This window comes from Falco cherrug, chromosome 13 (genome assembly GCF_023634085.1).
Source record: "Falco cherrug isolate bFalChe1 chromosome 13, bFalChe1.pri, whole genome shotgun sequence".
NCBI classification, from domain to species: Eukaryota; Metazoa; Chordata; class Aves; order Falconiformes; family Falconidae; genus Falco; species Falco cherrug.
In genome coordinates this window covers 35,341,142-35,364,656 of record NC_073709.1, presented here as the reverse complement: position 1 = coordinate 35,364,656, position 23,515 = coordinate 35,341,142, and the positions used below count along the sequence as shown (strand labels likewise).

The window sequence follows — 23,515 nt, the reverse complement described above, 5'->3', positions numbered from 1 at the left end:
AAACGGCTAATGCAGAATCCCCTCCCGGCAGAGGGTGCGTGGGGGGGGCAGGGACCGGCAGGTAGGATGCTGTGTCCCTTTTTTTCCTCATTTTTTTTTATTTTTTGAAGTAGCCGGTCCCTGTCAAAGTGATCTCTCCCCTAGAAATGTATTAGATTTAGGTGCTGGTAGGAGAAGCTTATATGCACGGCGCCACTGGAAAGAGTTTAGCTTTTTGATAGCCGTGTTAACGTTTTAAACACTTTGTACGTATTTATGCTGAAAAAAAAGTGTTCTTTTATACAAAAAATATCTGTAACAATAGAAGGTGCTTATAAGCTGGAACCTTCTTTGTGCAAGATCTTTCAGGGGATGCCATATACAACACAGATCTACTCTCAGCTGCGGAAGGCTAGGGGGGAAGAGACGCAGCCTTTCAGTTTCATCCACACAGTAGTGTTTTTCTTTGTGTTTTGGAAGTGTGAAGAATATTTAATGATCAAAAAACTGTGGTTTGAGTAACTGAAGCCGAATTGCTGTACTTCAAGAATACAGCAGCCTCCTTTTAAAGAGGAAAAAAAAAAGGCAGTTATCAGTGGATTTCTAGAAGATGAGCCAATGTGGCTGTTTCTGTGGTAAATTTTCTGAGAATTGTTCTGTTATCACAGACAAGATCAACATTTGAAAATAACTTTTCCCTGTTTGTGACGTGGATTTTTGTCATGCTCAGAGACAGAGGCTTTAAAATGTTATTTCTCTTATTGGGTAATAGCTACTCAGTTTTATGCCCTGGAGGTAAACTTTTGGGATGTTGTCAGTGCTCTGTTCATGTTATGACAAGGTTTTGGTAATTGGAGATGGCGCTGGGTTGATCTCTCCACTTCAATGACTGTGCAATAGATCAGACTGTCAGTGTTATGCTTTTACACCGTTTAAAAATTCAGTATATATATTCCATTTGTCCGAGTGGATAACTTATAAGACCAGTGGTAATCAAATGGTGGCTTATGAACTTCTTCAGCATTATGAATGACATTCAAGTACTTCTTACTGAAGTGGAAAAGATCCTTCAGTGATGAGCTTTGAGCCAGCCCTAAGAGTACTTGGTGCAGGCTGCTGGCTTGATTTGGCAGTCAGGTACTTCCTGGAAATGAGACAGCACTGCTGTTAGATACAGAGTGTCATAAAGGCTGAGCTAAAAGCAGGGAGAATAGGTCCCATCTGTGGGAAGTTTTCTTGTATTTATTCTATTTGCACATGTAAAAATGGTCAGCAGGCACATTTTCCTCAGTTTTCTCCATGTTGAGCCTTTGAAGCCAGTTTCAGAAATCCCTAAAGTCCTACATATATTTTGGGTGGGGATATCATTCTCCCCCTCCTCCCCCCCCCCTTTTTTTTTTTCTCTTTTTGCATCAAGTACTGTATTCCATACAACAGTGTTTCTCAAACTCCTGCCACTGTAGGAAAGCCTTATTTGCTTAGAACTTGCTTTGCCTTTTCCACATCTCAAGAAATTTTTAAAAATGTTCTGTGCAGTGTTGCCAAAATGGTGTGTGTGTGTAACTAAGTGCAAAGTGGAATGTGCACTTGGTTCTGTGCTTCTCTTGGGTGTTTTTTTGGGTGTTTCCCCCCTGCTGTCCTGGGTAGGGTTGTCTGTCTTTCTTACTGACTTCCTCACCTTGTGAGCTTTCAGACCGTGGTTTGCAGGCAAGACGTCTGGGTGTGCCGAGACCCTCCAGTTATGTTTTCTAAAGGATAACAAAGATGCTGCTGAAACGTGAGTTTGAGCATGCGGGAATGGGAGGTCCAGACAGAAGAAGGTATGATGCCTAGAGATAAGGCTGTTGTCCCGAACAACCACCCTGAGTCAGGTCAGACAGCTTTCTAGCACAGTATCCCACCTCGGGCAGCAGACAGCAGTGGGAAGAAGATGAGGATGCGTATACAGTGGACCTCCTTTGGTGAGGGTACCCTGAGACTGTGGCCAGTTATGTGGCCAACAAGTTGCTGTACAAGTGTCCAGATCCTTATATTTTAATATGCAAAGTCATGCTGTTATTATAGCGCTCCTTATACCACTGGGTGTAAAATTAGTATTTGATCGTGGTGGTGTTTTGGGTGTGTTACATCAGCTTTGCTCCCAATCTTGCAGAAACTGTAAGGAGGTGAAGTGTCTTGCTGGGATGGTAGAGGTAGTATAATACCTGGAATTGGGAGTTTGTACCACAGCAAACTATTCTTTGCAGGATGCTCATTGATGAAGTAGTTAAAATCAGCACTTCTGGTGGCTGTGAATTCTGTGTTCAGGGGAAGTGGGGCTGTCTGCCTTTCACACTGCTGTGCTTTAGTCTCTCTGCAGACTTTGGAAAACAGCATGTATGTTTGGCTTCAGTATGTGGCTTTCCATCTTTTCTTTGTAAATGATGCAAACCAGCCCCACAGTAGGTTGGAGTGGCTGCACAGCTCTGCAGCCAAGGGCTGATCATGTGGCAGATCCCGTGGGTTGGGAGTGTGGTGGGCTGCAGAGGCAGGGATGTTTGTAATTGCAGCAGTGACCAGGGCTAGGGCTGTAAAGCAGCAGCAGAGCTTGTGTTAGCAGTTCCCTAGCAGAGCACTTTCTGTTCACGTCCAGTTCCTCAGGAAAGGCTAAATAGCACCAATAACTGTAAATGTAAGTGATGTTTGCAGAATACAGTGCTGAGTTGCTAGCAGAAGTATTCTTGCAGCAGTATTACTGAATTTTATGCGCTCTGTCTTTGTCCCTCTGTTTTGGTTCAGTCATATCATCACACTGTGCTCATTCATCCAGGAACTTAAACTAATTCTGAAGAGGTGGCTGTGTGTATTTGAACTACTCTGTTACAGGAAGTGTGTGTGCACACATATGTATATATGTGATGGATATGGATATTTGATAAATAAGATTTATGTGGCTTCAGCTAGTGCATACTGTAGTCAGTGTGGCTTTTCTTAAGTGGTTTACAAACAGAAAGGAACAAATACAGGTATTTCCATTTTTCTTCCATAGGTAGCAGTAAAATACAATATGGTGGTTATCTGAGAACTTTGCCAGTAGCTACTGGTAAGTTTGTGAATGATTTGTTTGTAAAGGAACCAATATGTTTTGTCTGAAAGCAGTAATGCAGTACTAAAGAAGCAGGGCACAGTGCTTGGTTTTCCTGGTATGCATGTTTTGTGTGGATGGCCATTCCTCTAACACTTGTGTTATGATGTGTTTTCCAGGTGACAGTGTTTAAGTGCTGGGTGGTTATTAAAGGTAGCATTGTATTTTTGATTGTGTTGCTCAGACTTATTTTTGTGGTCACTGGGTCTGATGTTCTGAGGAAATGTGTTTGGACAGCCTTAAGTGTAGAAAACCTGTATATGGGAGTGCAGAGAACAAAGAAAATCAAGTGAGCTTAATACTGGCATTGATATCCAAGCAAATTCTATCTCATTTCTGCTGAACCCTGATCCTGGCGGCAAATGGTCACATGTGTATGGCCCTTCACTTCTGTGACCTAACCCTTATCTGTGCCTCATTAATTCAAATCAATAATCAGACTATAGACCTGAAGTATGAATTTTTCCCCTCCCTGTTTTTCTACAAACTCTTGTTTGCTGTAAATGTTAAAATTTGTTACTCTCTCCATGCTGTGAAGCAGTGAAGAGCTGCAGATCCCACGTGTGTCAGCTGAATGACATGATGCTTCTGTCGTCTTGTGTCACTGGAGAAGCCTGCTGCCCCTCAGACTCTCTTCAGTTATCTCTGCTATCTTTGCTCCTAGCGACCCCCTGCATTTTTGGCACCCTTCCACCGGCTCTCCAGCCTGTGTATCCCACAAACTAGATGAAGATATTACAATTTGTAATAAATAAATAAAAAAAGGTGTTATTTCAGTTACACTGTAGTCACCTGTTTGCCTTCTTGTTTGTTGTGTGCAGCTTTCTCGAGAGGCAGAAGGCTGCTTTTCTAGTGCCCTTTTTTAGGTATTTTATGAAAGTACGGGGAGGTGCTGAAGACAAGAGGCTGCAGCGCTCTGCTGGTATGTTTTCCTCTGACGTGACTGGATTTTATTGGAAAGGTTAGTGTGCCCAGGTGTGTCAAATGCTATGTGTGGCGACCCTTGGTGCCATCCTGCCCCAGTAGCTGAAGTGCTCCAAGCCTTCCTGTGTCTCTTTGGATTTAAGCAGCAGTATCTTTCCTCTGACACAAAACTTGGCCATCTCTGTCTGTGGTTCCAGTGGTTCCCCCTTTTTTCCTGATGTTACTTTGTCTAGAAGCATTTGCACAGTCTTTTATGATTATTCCAGTCTGGTCACTCTAGCAGAGATGATATTTTTTTTTTTAATTGTTCTCCTGCAAGTTTTCATCAATATATTCCTTAAGAATTGTTTTTCCCAAGTGAGTTTTGTGCGGTTGTCACTTAATTGCCATCTTCATGTTAAACCAGTTAACTTCTTAGTGCTTTTCAAGGAGGAAAGATGCTGCTTGTATAGAGACATTTTATCAGTCATTCAGCTTTTTCACAAATTGCACCTTCCTACTGGGTAGTTGTTCTTGAGTAAAGTTCACGAAGGATCTGGGAAATGGTTCCCAGTCACTTGTCTGTGCTTTCTTCCATGGTAAGTACAGTTGAATCACAGTTCCTTGTTTATGTAAAAGCAGCTTGCTCTCTGTGGGGATTTTTTTGTAGTGTGGGTTTTGTTTGTTGGGTTTTTTTTGTTACAGTTCACTTGATGCATAGTAATATTTTGCTCAGATCTGTCAAAAATGGGATTGTGTAATTACTTCCACATATCTGACTTTGTTTTGTTGGGTTTTTTTGGTGAATGGGATCTCAGTGGCTGTGTCTAAATCCTGGTTTGTCTCATGCGTTGTCAGCCATTTTGGCAGCTTAGGCTAAGTGAGTGCCTCTGAATTGCTCCCGAGTTACCAGTTTGGGGCACTAGGTGTTCAGTCTCTGCATTGTCTTCCCAATTTTTTCAGCCTTTGCAGCTGTTAGAATTCTTTACTTGTGCTCATCTTCTCCCCCTTTTCTCAAAGGCATATAATATGTTCAGTAAAAATAGCAAGACTCTCTGCAATGTGAAGAGTTACTTGTTTTATTGGTGTGTGTGTTTTTAATCTTTCTTTTTTTTAAGGATTTACTGGTTTGTGAGGCCGTCGTGTGGATGTGTAGCTGACAATTCTGTACATCAGTGTGTTACTGTTAAAGCCTATCTTCTTTCACCATGTTCATCACTGACTTTGTTTTTCGATTTAAACAGCTATGGTTTACTCTCTCAAGCCTCTCGAGACTCCTGGCATCCTCCTGCAGGCCTGTCTGTGTGATCTAAAATTTCTTTCCTTGAATCCAACTTCCTTATGAGTCTCTCTGGATTTTGTGTAATACAGCACAGCGTTTTTCTGCTGCATCTGTTCTGTGTTGTGTCATCCTACAGTCTTGTAGTCTCTGAGAAGTTTTCTCAAGTTCCCATATTCCTTATGGAGAACTCTGCTTGAGCGGGCTTGCTTCAGACTGAAGGCAGTTTACCCTTTAGTTATGACTGCGTTTTGTGTTGGTCTCCTTGAACTCCTTATTTCATTGCGATGGCATACTTCTGACATCATATATGTGCCCCTGGGTGCACATCATACATGTGCTCTCTTTGATGGCTTATGCCTGAATTAATGATTATTACTTTGTAATTCCTAAAAATCCTTTTACATTTGGGAGCTGTATGAATTGCGACTTCTGCTTGTTTTGGTATACCTAAACTTAACCAAACATATGAGTGGTTCTGAGTAACTCCTGGGACCATGAGGATTTTTTTTTCAGTCACCTCTGGGGTGAAGATGTCTGTGAAGACTGGGGTCTTCTCAGTGTTGTCACAATCTTTTCTTGTCCTTTCTTCTCAACTGACCCCTGCCAGTTCCTTTTGGCATACCAGTGAGTATAATCATGGGCTGCACTGTCAGCCAGTGTGATGCTGCGCTATAGGATGACTTCTAACATCAGCACAAGTCCTAGGTTCCCATATGTGCTGTTCCCTCTAGATATCCTTTATTCCTCTGGTATCCCTATGTCTATTTCCAGCCTGTTTTCATTTACACAGAGGATCAGTGGTCTACTTACGACAGACTAATTTTTTAGTATGACTTGCTTTTATGCTATAAACGACATGTAGTTGCTGAACCAGGAATCTAGTTCTCTGCAGATGCAGTCACAGGTCATCACAGCGAGTCTGTAGGTTTTTTCTGGGATGCAGTATATATATATGTGTTTCTTTTTGGTAAAAACAACATTGTGATCTTTTCATTAAAAATAGCGAAGGTGGCATTATTTCTTCTCCAGAATCTACTACTGTAGTATGTACAAGAGGCCTGGTATACCCAAGTAGGTCTTCTGCTGCAGGTGAAGAGCCCTTCCTGCCAAAGCCAATTTCCTTTGAAAGGCACCATGATGCCTTCTTGGGAGGCTACTTTATTCTTCCAGGCCTGAAGGGCAGGTCAGATTCTTGTGGTAGTTCTTCCAGGATGTGAAATTAGTAAATAGGCTTCTACAGCAATTCCCCTACGAAACCCTGGGTTTTGGAAACTCAGTGGGTAGCTGTACTGTAAGTGTCAGGTTGTGGGTGTTACAGTAGTGGACAGCTTCTGGCATCAAGAGTGAATGAGCGTAAGCCAGGGAGATTCACTAAGGCTGTAATGTGAGAGCACTATGTTAATTCAGCTGTGACTGAATCAGTACCACAAGAAGATTAAAAGAAAGTACTTCTGGTGTATTAAAAGGGTAACAGGAGACCTAGGAGACTCTCAAGTCATTAGCCTGAGGTGGAGTCTGTGCAATTTTAATGGTAAGAGTTAATTTGCAATTCAGTGCAAGAAGATTTAGCAGCTAAATATATATACTAATGAAAATAGATCTGCCCTGTGGAAGGAAGGTCTTAGTGTAAAATTTGACAGGTTTGTCAAGGTTACAGCCTGCTTGATGAAATCAGTGGTAAAATTGTTTCTCCAAAGCACTTGACTTTTTACTGTAGTTTATTGAAAGGACTTGCATTGCTAATGGAGAGCATGTTATCTGTCTGAGTTGAAAACTGGCTTAGTCAAGAGGGAAACAACTGGGGAATTATCTTGGGATTGATGCTTGTGCTCAGTTTTGTGTAATTGTGTATATCAACCATCCCAACAATGAGGCAATTACTGCTGGTAAAACAGGGAGGAGGGGAGGGTTGATAAGGACTGATGAATAGGGCAATTTGTGAAATAGTGAAAATGTCACCAGAGCACAGGTTAAATGTAGCTGGTCATAAGTCAGGATAGCGGGGGAGAGTGTAGAGGTTGTAACTGTGGGGCAGGAACTGTGTGTTAAAGGGTGAAGTTCTTTTAGGTGATCACCTCTGCAAGCTGTCAGTGTGTCCTTTCGCATAGGCCTGGCGTGAGTATTGCCTATCCAGGAGTAAGGCTGCAATCTGGGCTTTGCACTTTTACCTTGCTGGCATGTGTGTCTCTCAAACCAGTAAGTGTTGGTAAAAACAGTGCAATGCTGAGCATCAGAAATCTGCCTCGTCCTTATTGAAGGCATTTTAAACTTGCAAGCAGAATCTCCTAATTATAGAGTTTAAGTGCCTTGTTAATTTAAAGTATGAATATTGAACTGAGCTAATGGGAAGGATGTCTGTGTTTACTTTCCAAATCAAAGTGTTTATTTAACCCAGATTTGTCAGTGTTGTAACTCTTTAGTAGTAGAGTAACAAAAAAGATTATTAGACTGGAAAATTAACTTTTAAAACACAAACACTTGAAAATATTTGAGAAGTCCCACAGCTGCCCCCTCATTGTTCAAAACAATCTATCAAACCACAGAAAGAGGATTTTAGATGCTCACAAGAGCACCATGAAAACCCCAGGCATTGAAGTTGTCTTCTGAATCTAGCAAATTGCTGTAGCAAAACCATCCGGTGGTGTAGGATTGAGTAGTGTAAGTAGTTCAGTCTTTTTGGAGCTTATTTTAAAAATACAAATAAAAATCTCACCCCCATTTAGACTGGCCAGTTTCATGGTGGGTTTTTTTTTTTTTTTTTTTGGTAACTGCCTTGTCTAAATGGATGCTGAATGGGTTGAAGCACAGATAACAGGATACAGAATTCCTCTTTTAAAGTCTCTTAAAGCCCAGAGTTTTTCTTTCATATAGTGCTTGGGAAGAGATAACGGTGTTCTTTGATTACCTCCTTCTTGTGTTTTAGTAGGGGTGATGTGTGAATAGCCTCCAAAGAACCTCAGTCTCCAAAAACAACCGGTGGGTAGGCCAAAATATGGGCCCTGCCTTTCACTTACAGTATGCTTCTTGTACATCAGGCACAGGATGAAGAAGGGTAGCTGAGATTTCAAATACTTTCCTGTAGTGTCTGTTCTGAACATGAGTGGTTACACTAAAATCAAATTTGTACCTACTTAAAATGTTGGTTAGTTCCTCTTGCAAAAGTGTTGAATAATACGTGAAATGAGGTTGTGTGGAGGCTTGCCTCTCTTTTTACTAAAGGTATGCAGTATAAAGGACTTTGCGTAGCATAACTGAAAAAAAAACCCCTTCTTGGAAGAGTACTTTTCAGAACAGTAAATGTATTTACCCTGTCTAAAAAAGAAGCTGAATTGCCTTCTCCTGGCAGTAATACTTCCCTGGGGGTGACTTTTCTGAGATACAAGCGTACACAAAATAAGGGTGATATAACTGGAGCTTTGGAGTCAGGGCTTCCAGGTTGCAGCATCCTTGCTTGTGGAGGAAGATGTGTGCATGGTGTTTAAGGATTGAGTAGATTTTTTTTTTTTTTTTTTTTCCCCAGACTTCCTTGGCATCCCCAGGAAGGGAAGCCTGGCCCTGTTTTCTCCCACAAAGCACTCCTATCTCACTTCTTGATTGGTTTCAGAGCTGCTTTAGGAAGCAGGAATAAAGCTGACAATGCCAGTTTTATACTGCTGAATATGGATACAATCATTGGAAATGCCTCATTCTCTTGTCCTTGCAAATCCAGAAGAATGTAGTGAATAGTGTTTTCTTTCAGTTTCCGATAGCTTTGTGCTGTCTCTAGTTTTAAACTTTGTGGCAGGCTGATTTACAGTGTTGCAAAATGTTCTGTTTCTGTGCGGTTAACTAGAAACTCCCCACACCTGCTTTTCACCTTCCTTGAGTACCTGTTCCCTGGCTTGGCTTTTCAGAGTTTTGTAGTATCAGCAAAAGCTCTGGTTTTAGCTGTCATTGATTTTTCAAGCATTTGTCCTTTTGGAGTTTTTCTTCAACAAGATGATAGCTAAAGCTGAGAGCTCTGAATAAAGCACAGATGGAAGCAGAATCAGATTAATTTTCCTGGCTGTATGCAAAATTAACACCCTGTTCAAGGTATGTCAGAGGCTGACAGTGGTTCTGTATCTGTTCATACATCTGCTCTTTAACCATCTCTGTGGCTTTATGGCCATGCACTGTTCGTTAAGCCTCCCTTTTTAAACAGGTCACGATTACAGAGGGCACTGTGGCTGCCAGCTCAATGTAACTGTGCTCAGCTGACAGTCAGCATATGTAATGTTTTGGCATTGTTTAATGTTCTTGTTTGCTTATATGCCTCTAACAGGGAACTGTTGGTTCATTGTAATCAAAATGTATTGGTAACGATGTGTTCTGCATCTTAAAGGTGGTGGTATCACTGCTAACACAAAAGCATTTTTTTCTTCAGGCTTCCAAGGAGAAATGGCTTCTGATCTCTACGAGCAAAAGCAGAGCTGTCTCAGTTGGACAAATACAAGATGACCATCTTCATGCATTTGAAAGGAAAAAGGGCTACAATGCACAAATGAGACTTCGTCAGGTGGTTTAAGAGAGAGACAGAGCCAAAGAGCCTGCCAGGAGTGGCGGTTCTCAAGCTGTGTGGCTGGTGGTGCTCTCCCAAAAATTGTTGCGTGAAAAGAGGAAGGTTCACAAAGTTGTGCAGCTTGGAAGTGTGGACCTGGTTCATACATGTGTATCCGTAGGAACAAAGTCTGAATCTTTGGATTCCTGTTATTGCTGCAAGGTTTACGTATGCATGCGAGTTTGGTGTAATTACAGCATGTTAACAAGATTTAAGCGGTGGTAGGGGAACGGGTTTGGCCGTACTGTGTGCTTTTCCAATCATGGTATGCCTTCAGCAGGCAAGTGGCTTTATGTTAAACAGCAGGAACTGTGGTGGAGTATTAAATGCCTAAACTGGTTCTGATCTTGAACCTTTGCTGGTGCACCCCAGTATTCCTGCTTGTGTCATAGAGAGAAATGTGCTGTACTGCTTAAATAAAAATCCAACCCAGCTGGTCTCAGGCTACTGTTTTGCACTTCCAGTACTGTTTCCATCTTTATGTGTTCATGTTCTGTTTGTTTTCCTCTTTCATTTGCAGATGGCTTTGCATTCCCTAGCTCATGGACTAGTGAGAGACCTGTGCCTTTAATATAAACCAGCTGTCAGCTGTGCAGAAAACTTAAGAATTCAGTAAACACTGTGGAGGGAGTATACTTGTACCACAGTAGTATCTCAATGCTAAGCTCGACTAAAATCTAGTGTGGGTGACTTCAGATTTGATTAATGTCAGCAGTATTCTTGGGGAGTGCTGGAGAAAGCATATTCTTTAATGGTTCATACTGGAAAGGTTCTGGCACAAACTAAACAGCTGTTGCAGAGGACGCATTCAAGGCAAGTCAACAACCTTAAAGCCCTAATCCCCAAGCCTGCTTTTCTGTCCCAAAAGTCAATTGTTCAGTTGACTAGGGTATAATTATTCATTGTTTGCTACATACTTAAAATAACAGAAGCATCTGCTCCTTTTTCAAACACAGCTTTCAGGTTAATCTTGCCACACGCTGTTCACACTAATGCTAATACCATTTTACCACAGTATTGAGCAGTAACGTAGCTGTTGCTTAGGCCATACTGTCAGTATAAATTGTAAATAAACTGGTGCTGTATTGCCAAATGTTCAGCTTGTTCTTGTCTGCTGGTCTGTGACACACGTGTAGATTTCATGCAATTAGAATGTAAGTTATCAAGACTGATGTTCCAAGCTCCCGTCCTTCAAAGGAAGGGCTAATACTTGCAGTGATTTAATTAGACCAGCAGTCTTGCTGACTAGCCAAAAAGGTAGTAACTTAGGCGGTAGTTGTGAAGAGGAGAACCTAAGGCATGGCATTGGGAAGGGGCAGGGTGCTTGAGGGGGAAAAGCTAGATGTAGCTCCCATGTCCCTGTCCAGTAGGGTGTGTGCTCGTGTGAGCCTTTCCCTACCTTGCTTCATTTGCCCTGCTTTTTGCAGACATGCTTCATTTGCTTTGCTTTTTGCAAACATGTTTCATTGCCAAAGGCCCATACGTTACCTGCAGGCTGCTCTATTATTTCTGCTTGTTAATGTTGTAGACTGGCTTGGCTTTCCCTCACTTCATGGACTTACCTCCCCCCACCCCCACTGTGCTCTTAAGTCCCTGCATGACCCTTCCTGGCATTTCATTGCTATTGACTGACTGATCAGCAGTGCCTTCCTCTTCCCCTTACCTCAGGTGCTGACACTGCATTTCCCCCTCTTGATGCACTGGGGTCTTGGTTCTTGCAGGTCCTACCCAAGATCTTCCCCTGTTCCACAAGCTGAAACGTGGTTATTAAGGTCTCAATAGCTGGAGCTTGCTGGCCCCTTCTGAAAAACCCAATTAATCGAGATGCTCTCCTTTACTTTGCAGTTCTATCTCCTGGAGGGACAGACCTGAGTTCTTGTAAATGACTGGCTAGATGGCTTCCTTCATGCTGTTTATTGTTTTGAGTTAGTGTTTAATCACTTGTTATTAATTGTAAAGAAACACAGAAGCAGTCTGAGTCTGGGCCGTAAGAGGGGAGCTAAGTAATGAAGTGGTGGACTGTGGGAATTTTGGAGCTTAAAGTTTCAAACTTCACCTGCATTCAGATGGAACAGCGCTGCCTGAAGCTCTTACCCCAGCCAAAAGGAAGTGCCCTGTAGGCAACAGCTTGTTTGGGGGGCTGAAACGGGTAAGGAAGCCTCAGGGAAGAGTTTGGGAATGAACAGTTTGCAATGAAGGGAGGGAAAGGACGTTGCTGAAGAGGAATGTGTCTAAGGCAGCAGTTGTACAGACCCTCAAAGCTGATGCCACTGCCAAAAGAAAAGATCCTGGAGGCTTCTTTGGACAGGTTTTCTACCACAACTGCTAAACAATCTCTACCAAGGAATTAATTCAAAAAGCTAATTTTGTATGTATTTGCTTGTATTCGCTATGATGGGGATACAGATTCAGGTCTTTGCAGGAGTAATTAATTTTCTTTTGTGGCAACATTACTGTTTGCCAACATCAGGCTACATAGGTATGGACGTGAATAGAAAGTGGGATAAGCTGCATAGTTTACCCATGTAGAGTTTGTCAAATGAGCTTAGGGACTGTCTCTAACTGCAAGGTGATGTGTGGGATTTTTTAAAAGATTATGGATATTCAGTAGGTCTCATTGAAGGCAGTATTGGTAGGCATCTGATTGAGGTTACATGGGACATTCTTAATGGAAAACAAGGGGTGGGATGCTGAAAGTGCTGGTTAGCATATAGATAAAATATTCTGGTTCTGTTTGCTGATGTGCAGCACTTCTCTGGAGCTGTGTATGCAGCTTTCAGTGTATTTCTGTGATGCTGCTATGAACAGAGAAGTAAGCTAGTGCTTATGATAGCTTTCTGCTGTGCTTTAGAAATACAACATACTATTCAGCAAAACAAAAAAAAAGGCATTTTTTGCTATAATAGCAGCAAATAAAAGAATAAATTTCAGTAGTTGGCAGTGTTTTTCTATACTTAGAACTGTTTGAATTTCCTGCCAAATGCTAACTCAGAAGGTTTTATGGGTGTACTAACATCTCCTTGTCAATGCTGGGTTTTGAGCTTTTGCCTCTGGTACGCCTTCGCTTTCCATCACTGTTGATGCTGTGTCTATTTATAAAATAAGCTGTCATATATTCTGAGGACCCTGAAGGTGGAGCTTACATGTTTGAAAACATTCTCAGAAAACTCAGCTTGCCTTTCTTTTCTGTCCTTTTTTTTTTTTTTTTAATGGAAACGCATAGGCTTTACATTAGTTGCTTTTCCACTGCCCTATTAAGCCCATTATTCCTGTTAATTTGTGTTTTAATTAAAAGAGAAATAATAGAACAACCCAACTGTTTGCTCCTGGGTACAGTCAAAGTCGACTGGTGAGAACTGTGGAGTAACTTTTCCTGGGCTGGGTCTCTGCTGGTGAAGACTTGAATGCCTTGCTCTGTCCTGGCTTTTTAAGGCCAATATTTAAGAAGGTGTGCTTAGTGTTTTATTCACCCCACTCTCCCACTTTCTCATTGGTATAAATAGGACCATTTAGTAGCTTAGCTGGATTTTGAGATTTGGATAGCTTTTTCTATTTCTGCCCACTGGGTAAATCTTTATTTAGCTTTTGAAGTACTCTGGTACCCTTCTCTTTTTCTAGGAAAAATCACTGTTCAGTCAGAAGTCAGCTAGTCTGATTTACTGTGTGAACCTGGCAAACTTAAGTCTGTTTAGCTCCACACTGCATCGCCAAAGGCATGTTCGTGATGCATGGACTGTTGTGTTTTGCCAGGGGTTGGTGGAAGGAATTAAGCAGACAGCTGTTTTAGGTAGTGTGTCCTTTGTAGGTTGAGGGAGTGGACTGGGTGATCTCAGGATCTCTTACAGCATCTTTACTGTTCATGTATCTATGACGTGACTAAAATAGTCCCTGATTTCAGATGCTTTTCTTGTTGAATGATGAACATTCTGGATGCCACAGTGATGAAGCCATAGAATCAGGTTTGAATTTGCCTGTTACATCTTCTGCATGTTTGATGGCATGAAATGGAAATTTACCGTGTATTAATTGGCTGATACTTCCTGGTAACAGATCTAACAACTCCTACTGTTAATGCTTGGTTTTATGTGCAGATAGACTTGTACTTGAATTATAGAGGCTGTCAAAGAACAGATAATGAGCCTTTTCTGTCTCAGCCCAACAGCTGAAAAGAGCAGGTTGTTTTTTGCGACATCAAAGAGTAAATCATGTCCTCCACAGACATAGCATGTGTCGGCAACAATTGATTCTGCTGGTGGATGTTTGAAAAATCGTTAAGTCCTTTACCCTTGTAAAAATAGGCTCTGTGTGGCTCTTTGCAATGTAATATCTTCATTCTTTTGAAGAAGTGCCAGAGTGATGATACTGTACTGCAGTTTAGTTTTCAAGAGAGGAGCTAGACTATTTCTTCAGAAAGAGCGAAAAAGTTCAAGATTTTAAGGAACTTTTTGTAGGAGATGGCAAAGGAATCTGTTAGAGCTAATTGTCTTGGTTTACAGGTCTTTCCAAGAGCAAAGATCTTTAGAAATTGTCTGAAACTAAGTCTCTAGGGATGCAGATACCCGTGCAGTTTGCCCATGATTTTTTGGGGTTGTTTTCTGCAACAAGCTTGGAAAAACATGAGTAATGCCTTTACATTTGTATTTTGTTTTCATTATTTTTTTTCAGATGTTTGTTTAATCCCTAGAATAGCAAGATAAGTCTGGGAGCTTTGATTTTTTTTCTTTTTGAGTTATTTTGCAGTGAATGGATCCTGTTAAAAAGGATCCTAATGCCAAAGGGAGGGATTGGTTGCACAGATGCTAAGAGTTCAGGCAGATACTGCTGTGTTCCCACTGGCTTTCGTGAATTTGGGGGAAGACCCGTTTTCAGGGTTGGATGAATTTTCTATGATTCAACCTCCATGCTCTCTATACAGTGCCTCTAGTGAAGCAGAGTTAAGGCTAGGCTGCAGACTTCATTGAGGAGGATTCTGCATAGCTAGGCTCAGAATAAAAGAGCCACGTGGTTGCCTGTTTGCCTATGAAGCTTTGTTCGCTGTGCTCAGAAACCAGGAGAGGACAAACCCTTCTCACATTAGCATCTTTCCAGTTTGCATTTAGCTGCACATGAAGCAGGTTTTGCAGCAAAACAGAGGAGACGGCGACCCATATAAATCTTGTAGTGGAAAATTACTTTGTTGCATTTCACTGCACAAGCTGTCCAAAAGCTGCAGGTAATGTTTCTGAGTGAAGAGACCCACTGCCTGCCTGGAACTCCCATTCAGGAGCTGGGAGGCTTGCTCTGAATGTGCTTTCACACAGTTGGAAGGCTGATAGGGTGGATTTTTTTTTCCCCCCTTTTTTTATTTTCTTGGCAGAGAAGAAGTGAAATAAAAGATTAATTGGCTTGAGTGGCTCAGATGGCCTGTGTGGAGGGTGAAGAAAGAGTGGGTGATTCTTTCACCCTTTAGGACCTGTAAGAAGGGGGAGCCCTGTGCAACACCACTGTCCAGACTTCCTGTAAGAAGGGAAGATGAACGTTTTTGAAGATCCTGCCTGGGCTAGGAGCCATCTCTTGTTTAAAGCAAGACTAGCAAGAAAGGCTGGAAGGCTTGCCAGTGACTTGATGTGTGGGCTGTCCTGTGGGTGGCTGCTGTGTTTTTGTATGTCTCTGTGTGCCTTGGGGCTCAGTTGCACTTTTGGGATTGTAGAATAGGTCATCTTGGGTACCCAAAGTTTACCCAAAAGAAATTTTTCCTAGTCCTTTAAATTCCTTTTGACCCTCAGTTTTTTGAATACTTTGCCTGTGTCTTTGCTTCCTGATTGTTACGCTCTTGATCCTTGTCTGTGGGGAGAAATGTATTGATTTTTTAAAAAAAAGTTTTCTGTTAGAAAATCAGGGGATTGTGTTCTAGTTTTGCCATTGTGTTATTTATTTCTTCCTCTACTACTTTTAAAATCATTTTTGTCACCTGGTAGTCAGGAGGTACCTTGCGTGACCAAGAATGAAAATGCTCTTGGTTTTCCACATCCCATGCTCTGAGTTCCTGCTGGGAAAGAATTGCCAGCTTGCAGTTTGAACAGCTGATGATTTAAGGGACACCAGAGCAAGCCAGAGAAACAGCATTCGCTGAAGAAACGTAGTCTTGTACTCGGGTGTCTGGGAATGGTTTGTTTTACTTCTGCTAGATGACCGAGGCCATGGGGGCTGTACATTCATTTGTCTGTAGGTCCTTTGGGCACTGCAAGCCCGGTGTGTCTATGTATTTCTCATAAATTTTGCTCTTGCTTGACTGCAGCTCTGATGATAAGTCTCTTGTTTCACCCTTGGCCTGTCCTTTCACCCTTGTGGTACAGCTGATAAGGAGATTGTGATGGAAACTGTTCTGGTGTACTTCTGACGCAGAAGTGATTCAGGTGCTCTCCAGGAGAAATTATTTTGATCCAAATCTGTATGCAGTATACGCCACAGTAGTATGGTCATTGGGCACGGGTTCAGAAACCTCTCGTGTTTTCTGGAGAGGAGGGAGAGACACTGGTACTGTGAATTGAAAGATACCCATAGTAAATTTGCCTTGGTTGCTCTTTGCAGACATGCTGTGATTGTGCACCAGGGTTGAAATCCCTGTTGTGTAGACAGTGCAGTACTTAATTCTTTGTTTGGCAGTTGTTTTTCATGGTGAGACAAAGGATGTTTGTGCCTGCAGTTCCCTTAGGCTGGTAAAGATAACACTCAGGAGAAACTGTCATGAGAGGACCCCCAGCTCTGCCTTGCTGGCCAGGTACTGTCTGCCCAAATGCAAAATATGCTCGTTCTGAGTGAATACAGGATCTTTGTCCACATGTAAATTACCAGGCAAATTTTTATGTTCCTGATGTTGCACTTTCAGGAAAGACTTTCTTCTTTCAGATTTAGGTGTGTCTAGAGAGAGAATGTATTTTTCACATCCACTTTGGAAACATGTGTGAAGCAAACACTGCTTCAGATTTTGCCAGTGGCTGGACAGAATCCAGAAGTTTGACAAAAGCCTTTGGTGAATTAAAGGAGAAAATGTGATGTCAGCAGGGATTTTTTTTAGATTTTGGAGTGACGGCATTGGGTGTTTTGGGGTTAGGTTTCTTTCTTGTTCTTTTGGTTTAGACATTACTTTTATTGTTCCCAGAAATCCATTTATGATATTGTTCAATGTCTTCAGTTTGTACCTGCTTATTCTCTAACTCATTTGTATTTTGCAGGTAAGACTGACTTAAGTTTCCTGGTGAAAATGGGGTGAAAAGTATGTTGCTGCTGCCTTTGCCTGTGCATACCAGCAGCCCCCTGTGCAGAGCATTTATTTCCTGAAATTGCTTTTCTGCAGAGCAAGAGCAGTTTAATTTAGCTGAATTGCTCACTAAAGACATACCTGATAATTTTGCAATGCCTGTACTTCAGCATGTTGTCTTGGATTTATCAGGAGGAAAGAAGTTGTTTATTGATGGATAGAGGCCTTGCCCTGGTTGCATTTTAAGTAGACATCTCCCTGGAGATGAGGTGTAAATGTCATGTTACTGATTAGCATTTGGTATGGGGTACCTGAGCGGAGGAAGAGATGCCTTGGGTCAGTCTCCAAAAAAAGAGAAACTAAAATAATTCCTGAGCTCTGACAGAAGTAGTTGGACAACGTCATTCACAGCGTTTTCTGTTCCTGGTTCCAGCTTGTGGTTCAGTCACACTAAGTGCTTTTGCAACCCAGACATCCGAAGAGCCTGTGTTTTGATGTACTCTGGTTGTGGCTGGAGGAGTTCAGACGTGACTCTGGGGCCTTCCTAAACAAGCGGGGTTTTCTTCATGCAGGGCTGAAATCCTGGCATATGTGGGAGCCCCCCAGGAGAGCTCTGTTTGGCTGCAGCGGGATCTGCCCCCCCCGGCAGGACAGCTAGTGGAAAGCCCCATCCTGCCTGGTTGCTCACCACGTCACTGCTCTCAGTGGGAAGGGGTGAGTGGCAGTCACCTCGCAAGTGTGAGGCGAGAGGAAACTGCCAGGTGGTGTCAACTGAGCAACCAGCCAAATGAGACAAAAAGTTTTAACAAAAAGACACTTCTCTCTTTGAAGAGGGCTAAATTATATCCTGATTGCTCAGCATCTAAATGCAGCTACCTACCCTTCAGTGATCTCTCTTCCCTTTCTCTTCCATAAACCCGTTCCAACGATGGAAATAGGCAGTAGGTGCTAATTGTGGGGGTGGTTGTGGAAAGCTCGTTTTGAGAGTAGAGAGCTGTGATCAGTTTAGCTCAAGCAAAACGTTGTGTGGCTTTTTTTCCAAAGTTGTGGGGTTTGTGTGTGTATTTAGCTGACCTTACAGCATTTCACAGTGGACTGGTCTGCAAACCCTGGCTCTGGGGTATGTCTGCTGGGCCCCTCTCAAAGACCACAGCTGCAGGCAGACCACGTGTTGCTTGTTCCTGCTTGTGCGCTTGGGGCCTCTGCCACCTGCTCCTCTATTTGCTGCTCTCCGTGGGGCAGAGGTGGGTCAGTCTAAGGCGTTGGTACTCACTAATGTTCTTCTAAAGCCCCTGTTTTGTATTTTCCTCCTGCCAGTCCTTTGCTGTTTCTGCTCTCCTTAATACTTTGGGAAACTGGGCTTGAGGTGTGGAAATGTCACTGGAAGCCTGGCTGGCTTTCTTCACCTCTTCATTGTCGGGTTTGCCATGGGAAGTACTAAAATCTGTTGAACCTTTCATCATGGGCTTGTTGCAGCCAGAGCTGGTTGGCAGTGTCTTAGTGATACCTTTTTTTCCCTTTTGGAAAACAGCAGTTCCTTTAGCTTGTCGAGAAAAGTGTATGGCTTTTGAGGGTAGATGTTTCTGAAGTCCAGAATATGGTTCCTGGCTGAGAGGAGACAGGTGTGATGGAGGCAGGTTTTGACAGACAAGAGGATAGCCCATTCCCTGTGACTGCTCTAGAAATCATGCCAAAAACTTACCCAGGGTAGGGTGTTGGAGTGTCGTCTTTTTCACTGTTCTGAAAAACTGTTCCTGAGAGCCTTAGCTTTAGCCTAGGGCTACAACAGCTGTTGAGATGTTGAAGATATTGGTGCATGATCAAACTATTTCCATCCCAGTTCTGTCTGTACAACAATTTTTTGTAGAAATGCTTAAAAAAAGAGGTCTTCAGGCTCTCTTAGAGTTTCAACTAGCTGACAGTGTTCAAACCCTCTCAGCACTAGTGTGGAGCAGGTTCAGTGTGTCAGCTCCTAAACATTGCCAAGTGGGAGATTAATAATTTCACGTGTCTTGGAAAAATTGATCTCTGCTTTCAGCTGCCAGCAGTTCCCGATAGGGAGAACTGGTTGCTCACTGGCATGCAACATCATTCCTGCTCTAGACTGGTGGGAAGCAAAGGAAGTTGCGTTGCCTGAAGGGTTTACATGTTTTTCGTTCTTGATTGCAATGATAATTGAGGGCCTCAGTGTTTCTGTCCATAAAATGTTAATGAACTAGATCATTAGAAGTGTACTTTTATGTACATGCATGTATATAGATATATATACATATGAGTGTGTATGTGGTAATTATTTTGAGGCAATAAAGTATATTTTTGAGAAAAATTGTTTAACTAGCTGCTGTGTGATCCCTTTAATTATTTTTTTGTGGTAGTGGTTTGGGTTTTTTTGTAGCTTACTCTTCCCAGTCAGAATACTTAGGAGAAAATGGAAATAAAGCGTTGGGGCAATTGTTCCAAACTCAGTCTGGACTCAGAAAATGATACTGCAGATATAAAACATTATGAAATTTCTTAACTTACTTGCTTTCCACGGTGATAAGAGGTATGAACCCTTTTAGCTGGACAAGGCAAAATGTCTGCTTCAGTCTGGACATAAGCTCATGTGTAATTTTATTTGTCTCATTACATATAGTTCCTCAAAATATGTGAAAATCTAACTGAATAAAATCTCGCTGATAGTGATTTAAATGGGAAGTGCAGTCAGGCTATTTTTGGAGACAAATGTAATGCATTTTTTAGAGATCTTGAAATCTGTTAAATCAGTGGAAAAAAAGCCCTTTTTAGGGAGTGATTTCAAATATAATCAGTGAAGTTTCTATTCCCTTTTTCTAAGCTGCATATCATCACCTGACAGTGGTTGCTTCTGCTTCTCTCAAACAACTGAGGCTACATAAACAGTTTAAAGTTAGTTTTCTTTAAAGAGTAAATGGCCAGATTTTCAAATACACAAAGAACACAGATTGTTGTGAAAATTGTTTCATAAAATTCCTGCTGTATTCAGAACTGTCTTTCTCTCTCTTTTTTTTTAATGCAGGCGATATGGATTATGGTTTCGGTTGCGGAAGTTAATAATCTGGTTGCTGGGAGTGTACATAGCCATTCCATTTCTAGTAAAACTTTGCCCTGCTATTCAGGCAAAGCTGGTCTTCCTAAACTTTGGTAAGTCACTCAGTCTTTTGGGATGGGTGAGGGGTGAAGGGGAGAAGTGTCTATCTTTCATTTGTCTGCTTTCACTTTCACCCTGCATGTGTACAGATTGTGATGGGTATGTACTTTCACTGGCTGTAAATTGTCCAAACAACGGTTTGGAAAGCATTCTCTGTGGCCCTAGTGGTCTTTGTACCATGTCTTTACATGAATACAGTGACCAAACTGAAGCCAACTTTCAGCCGAAAGGGCCTCCTTCAGGAAAACTGTGCAATATATAGAATGCATTTTTCTGAAAGGTTCAACAAAGTTGCATGAATAGACAGCAAGCCAGTGAAATTAGATCCAGTGAATTGTTTTCCAGGCAGTGACTCTTCTAAAATGGTTTCAGGCGAGAGTATTCTGGTTGGGACAGAAGGGGCCTGTTTATGCAGTCAGACAGTGTTTTCCTTGTGTCTGTTTAGCCTTTGCATTTGGTCAAACTGGTGGTGCAGTGGATCTGGCAGGCTTGCTCAGCTCCCAGGTTGCCCAGCGTGGTCTGAGTATCCACAGGATGGAAAATGATGGAGCATCACTGTATGAAAGATACTTCTTTGTGATCTAAATTTGTCTTTAAACCTTACTTGTGTTTTGTAAAATTAAGTTTTGAAAAATATCTTCCTTTGATTGTAGAAGCTAGAAGGACCAGCTATGGATGTGTTGCTTTTATGTAACTTACATCATTTTGGTTGCATGCTCTGTATATTCTAACGCTTTGGATCACGGTCACTGTGAAGTGTGCACATGTGCAGGCCAGCTCTTGTGCCTTGATTGTCAGAACTGACAGCTGGGTACCGTGAATAATGCAGGTTACTTCCATTTTCATCACCTTGATTTTCAGTGATGATTTTAATTTGCCCTTGCAGAGCTTCGTTGGGTCTCCCTGAAGTTCCTACCTCTACTAATTCCCAAGCGACTGAAATAATTGTCCCGTAACTTTCTTGTACTAGTACTTGCAGTAATATCACTGGAGCATTGTTCCTACTACTTTATATAATGGCAGTCAGATTTTACTTGTAACAGTACTTCCATGAAAAACTATACAAAATACATTCTAACACACTTAATAGAAGTACAGTGGCATGTTTGAGTAATTCTCTACTGGAGAGTGACATTTTTCCTTCAGAGGAGTGGTGTAGGGTTTGCTCTGTCATATTGTTTTTTAACTTTCTGAATATAAATCACTACTCCTCACCCATCTTTTTCTCCTCCTTTTGTGTAGTTTGGGATTTGCTTCCAAAACAGTAGCGCAGAGCTTCAGGAGTAAGTGCTTGCATTGGTTTCTCCAGATAGCTAAAGATGAATTGATAGCCATGCTCCCATGTTACCAACCAAACCAAGGTCTGGATTTGTTCTTGTGTACTTTAGAAAACGGAGATTTCTAGAAACATAAGTACAGACCAGATCAGATTTAGTGTATTGGTATGATTAACAAATCATGTGATGTGTTGATGTGATGTGTTGTGATACCAAATAGCTCTGGAACATGTCACTAAAAAAACCCTTAATGTGCTAAATCTCCATGTGATGTATGCCTATATGATGATGATGGCGATCTGTTTGTCTGTGTGTGTAGATGGACCATCCCAGTGACAAACGCCATACATAGAAGTAGCCTGTACTTCTGTATTTTTCTCTTGCTTTGAGGTAGATGCTTACCTGATCCCCATCACTACTATTGGTACGTTCCTGTTCTTATCTTTATAATACAAAATCTGGCAAGAGAAATATCTGGGAAAATCAAGGCACAGAGAAGTTGGATAATTTTTCCAGATCACTGCTAGAAGTGACTTGTGTGCCTGTCCAGACCTTGACCGCAGAACTTGCCATCTTCTTGGAGTCATCAAGTTCTGCAGTGCCAGTGCAGTGACCCAGTGGGTCTCTGGTGGCAGGCATGCTTTGTCTGGGACTCTTCGACATGCTTTTGCATGAGAGCAAACAGACTTGCACAGGTATAGATTTTCAGTTGAAGGAGCCAGATTTGTCAGGTTAATATCGGCTGTTGTCTCCTTTGGTTTTCATGTTTGTGGAATATTTACTGATTTTTTTTTTTTTTTTTTTCGGGGAGGGGGAGGGGATGAGTGAAATGAGATTTGACTGTCACCATTATTAGTGCTTTGGGTGTCAATAGCACAAAAACTGGTATGTTAATTGTTATGCCACTGAATTTCAAAGAGACAGACTTCCTGGTTCTGCTGGAGTGGAGCTCAAGTTTACGGGAAAAGCCTGAATTATTGGGAGAAGAGTCCTTCAAACTGCTGGATGCTGTCAGTAGTTAGCTATGGCATCGCTCTTGGTGCTGGGTGTGTCAGAGGCTGCCTAGAGAGGCCATACAGCATTAGTGATGGAAAAGGAAGCATTTAGGCTAAGCACATCCCCTCATTTAGCATATTGCACAGTGTCTGTAAGATGCAGCTTGTGAACCAAGCAATGGAAGACAGAGTATGGAAAATGTTTGGGGTTTGATTTTCCTGATGTTGCTCACGTTTGAATCATTAAATATAACAAGCAATGAACAACTGTGTATTGTGGAAGTTGGGGAACGTAAAACATTTGGAAGAGTGAATTGAGGTGTAAGATTTTTGTTTTGAAGTTTCTGGCCTAACTTGATCTCTTTTAAATGCTGCAGTGTCTGTGAGACATGGCAATTATTTGATAGTCTTTGGAGAGTGGGCTAACGAGCTGCATATTCTCCTCAGGCTCAGGAGGACAGTGTTTAACACAATTTATCTTAGTCTTACAGGACAAGAGCAATGTGGTATCTGTTACTATAATGCAGTATCTCCTTTAGATTGTTGTATTATAGAGACTGAAACCACAGGTCATCCTGAAACATGTTACAGCTCTGGAATGCACCCTTTATTCCAGGGAGTTTGTCCATCGGTAACATCCTTTACAGCTACAATGCAAACAGTAAAAGGTCTGTCAAATAAGCTAACCCACCCCATGGACGCAGCAGGAGTGACTGTCTTGTGTCTGGGAGATTTACAAAGCAGACTGGGCAGAGATGATTAAATGTGCATCCCAGGAAGCTTTGTCTGTCTTCTCCACCTCTTAGTTTTAGCCTGCTCGCTGGTTCTTTGATGGTTCTTGTGTCTTCTTACCTTGCTGTCTTGTTCATGTTTTAGTTGCAGCTGTAGCCTGTTCATTCTTTCTCACAAAAAGTATTGAGGTCTTTCCAGCACAGTGGATCAGTTTGTATAACTCTCCAGTACCTTG

The 23,515-nt window shown here is 41.9% G+C and overlaps 1 protein-coding gene and 1 long non-coding RNA gene across 6 annotated transcripts in view; both read left to right on the top strand.

Annotated features, from left to right (window-relative positions):
- Window positions 1–23,515, top strand: part of ABHD12 (abhydrolase domain containing 12, lysophospholipase) — a 47,219-nt gene that overhangs the window by 5,052 nt on the left and 18,652 nt on the right. For all 3 annotated transcript variants that reach the window (XM_027807237.2, XM_027807234.2, XM_055725374.1), the window contains one exon: window positions 20,145–20,269. In XM_027807237.2, the coding sequence (XP_027663038.1) occupies window positions 20,145–20,269 (125 nt within the window). The remainder of the gene's footprint in view (window positions 1–20,144; window positions 20,270–23,515) is intronic.
- LOC114016235 (uncharacterized) lies at window positions 1,358–10,305 on the top strand. 3 transcript variants are annotated; one of them, XR_008734860.1, is made up of 3 exons: window positions 1,358–1,756; window positions 3,008–9,362; window positions 9,694–10,305. It is a non-coding gene; the product is annotated as an uncharacterized LOC114016235 (long non-coding RNA). The 3 variants fall into 3 exon arrangements; XR_008734861.1 differs by having other exon boundaries at window positions 1,358–3,061; window positions 3,642–9,362; XR_008734859.1 differs by having other exon boundaries at window positions 1,358–9,362.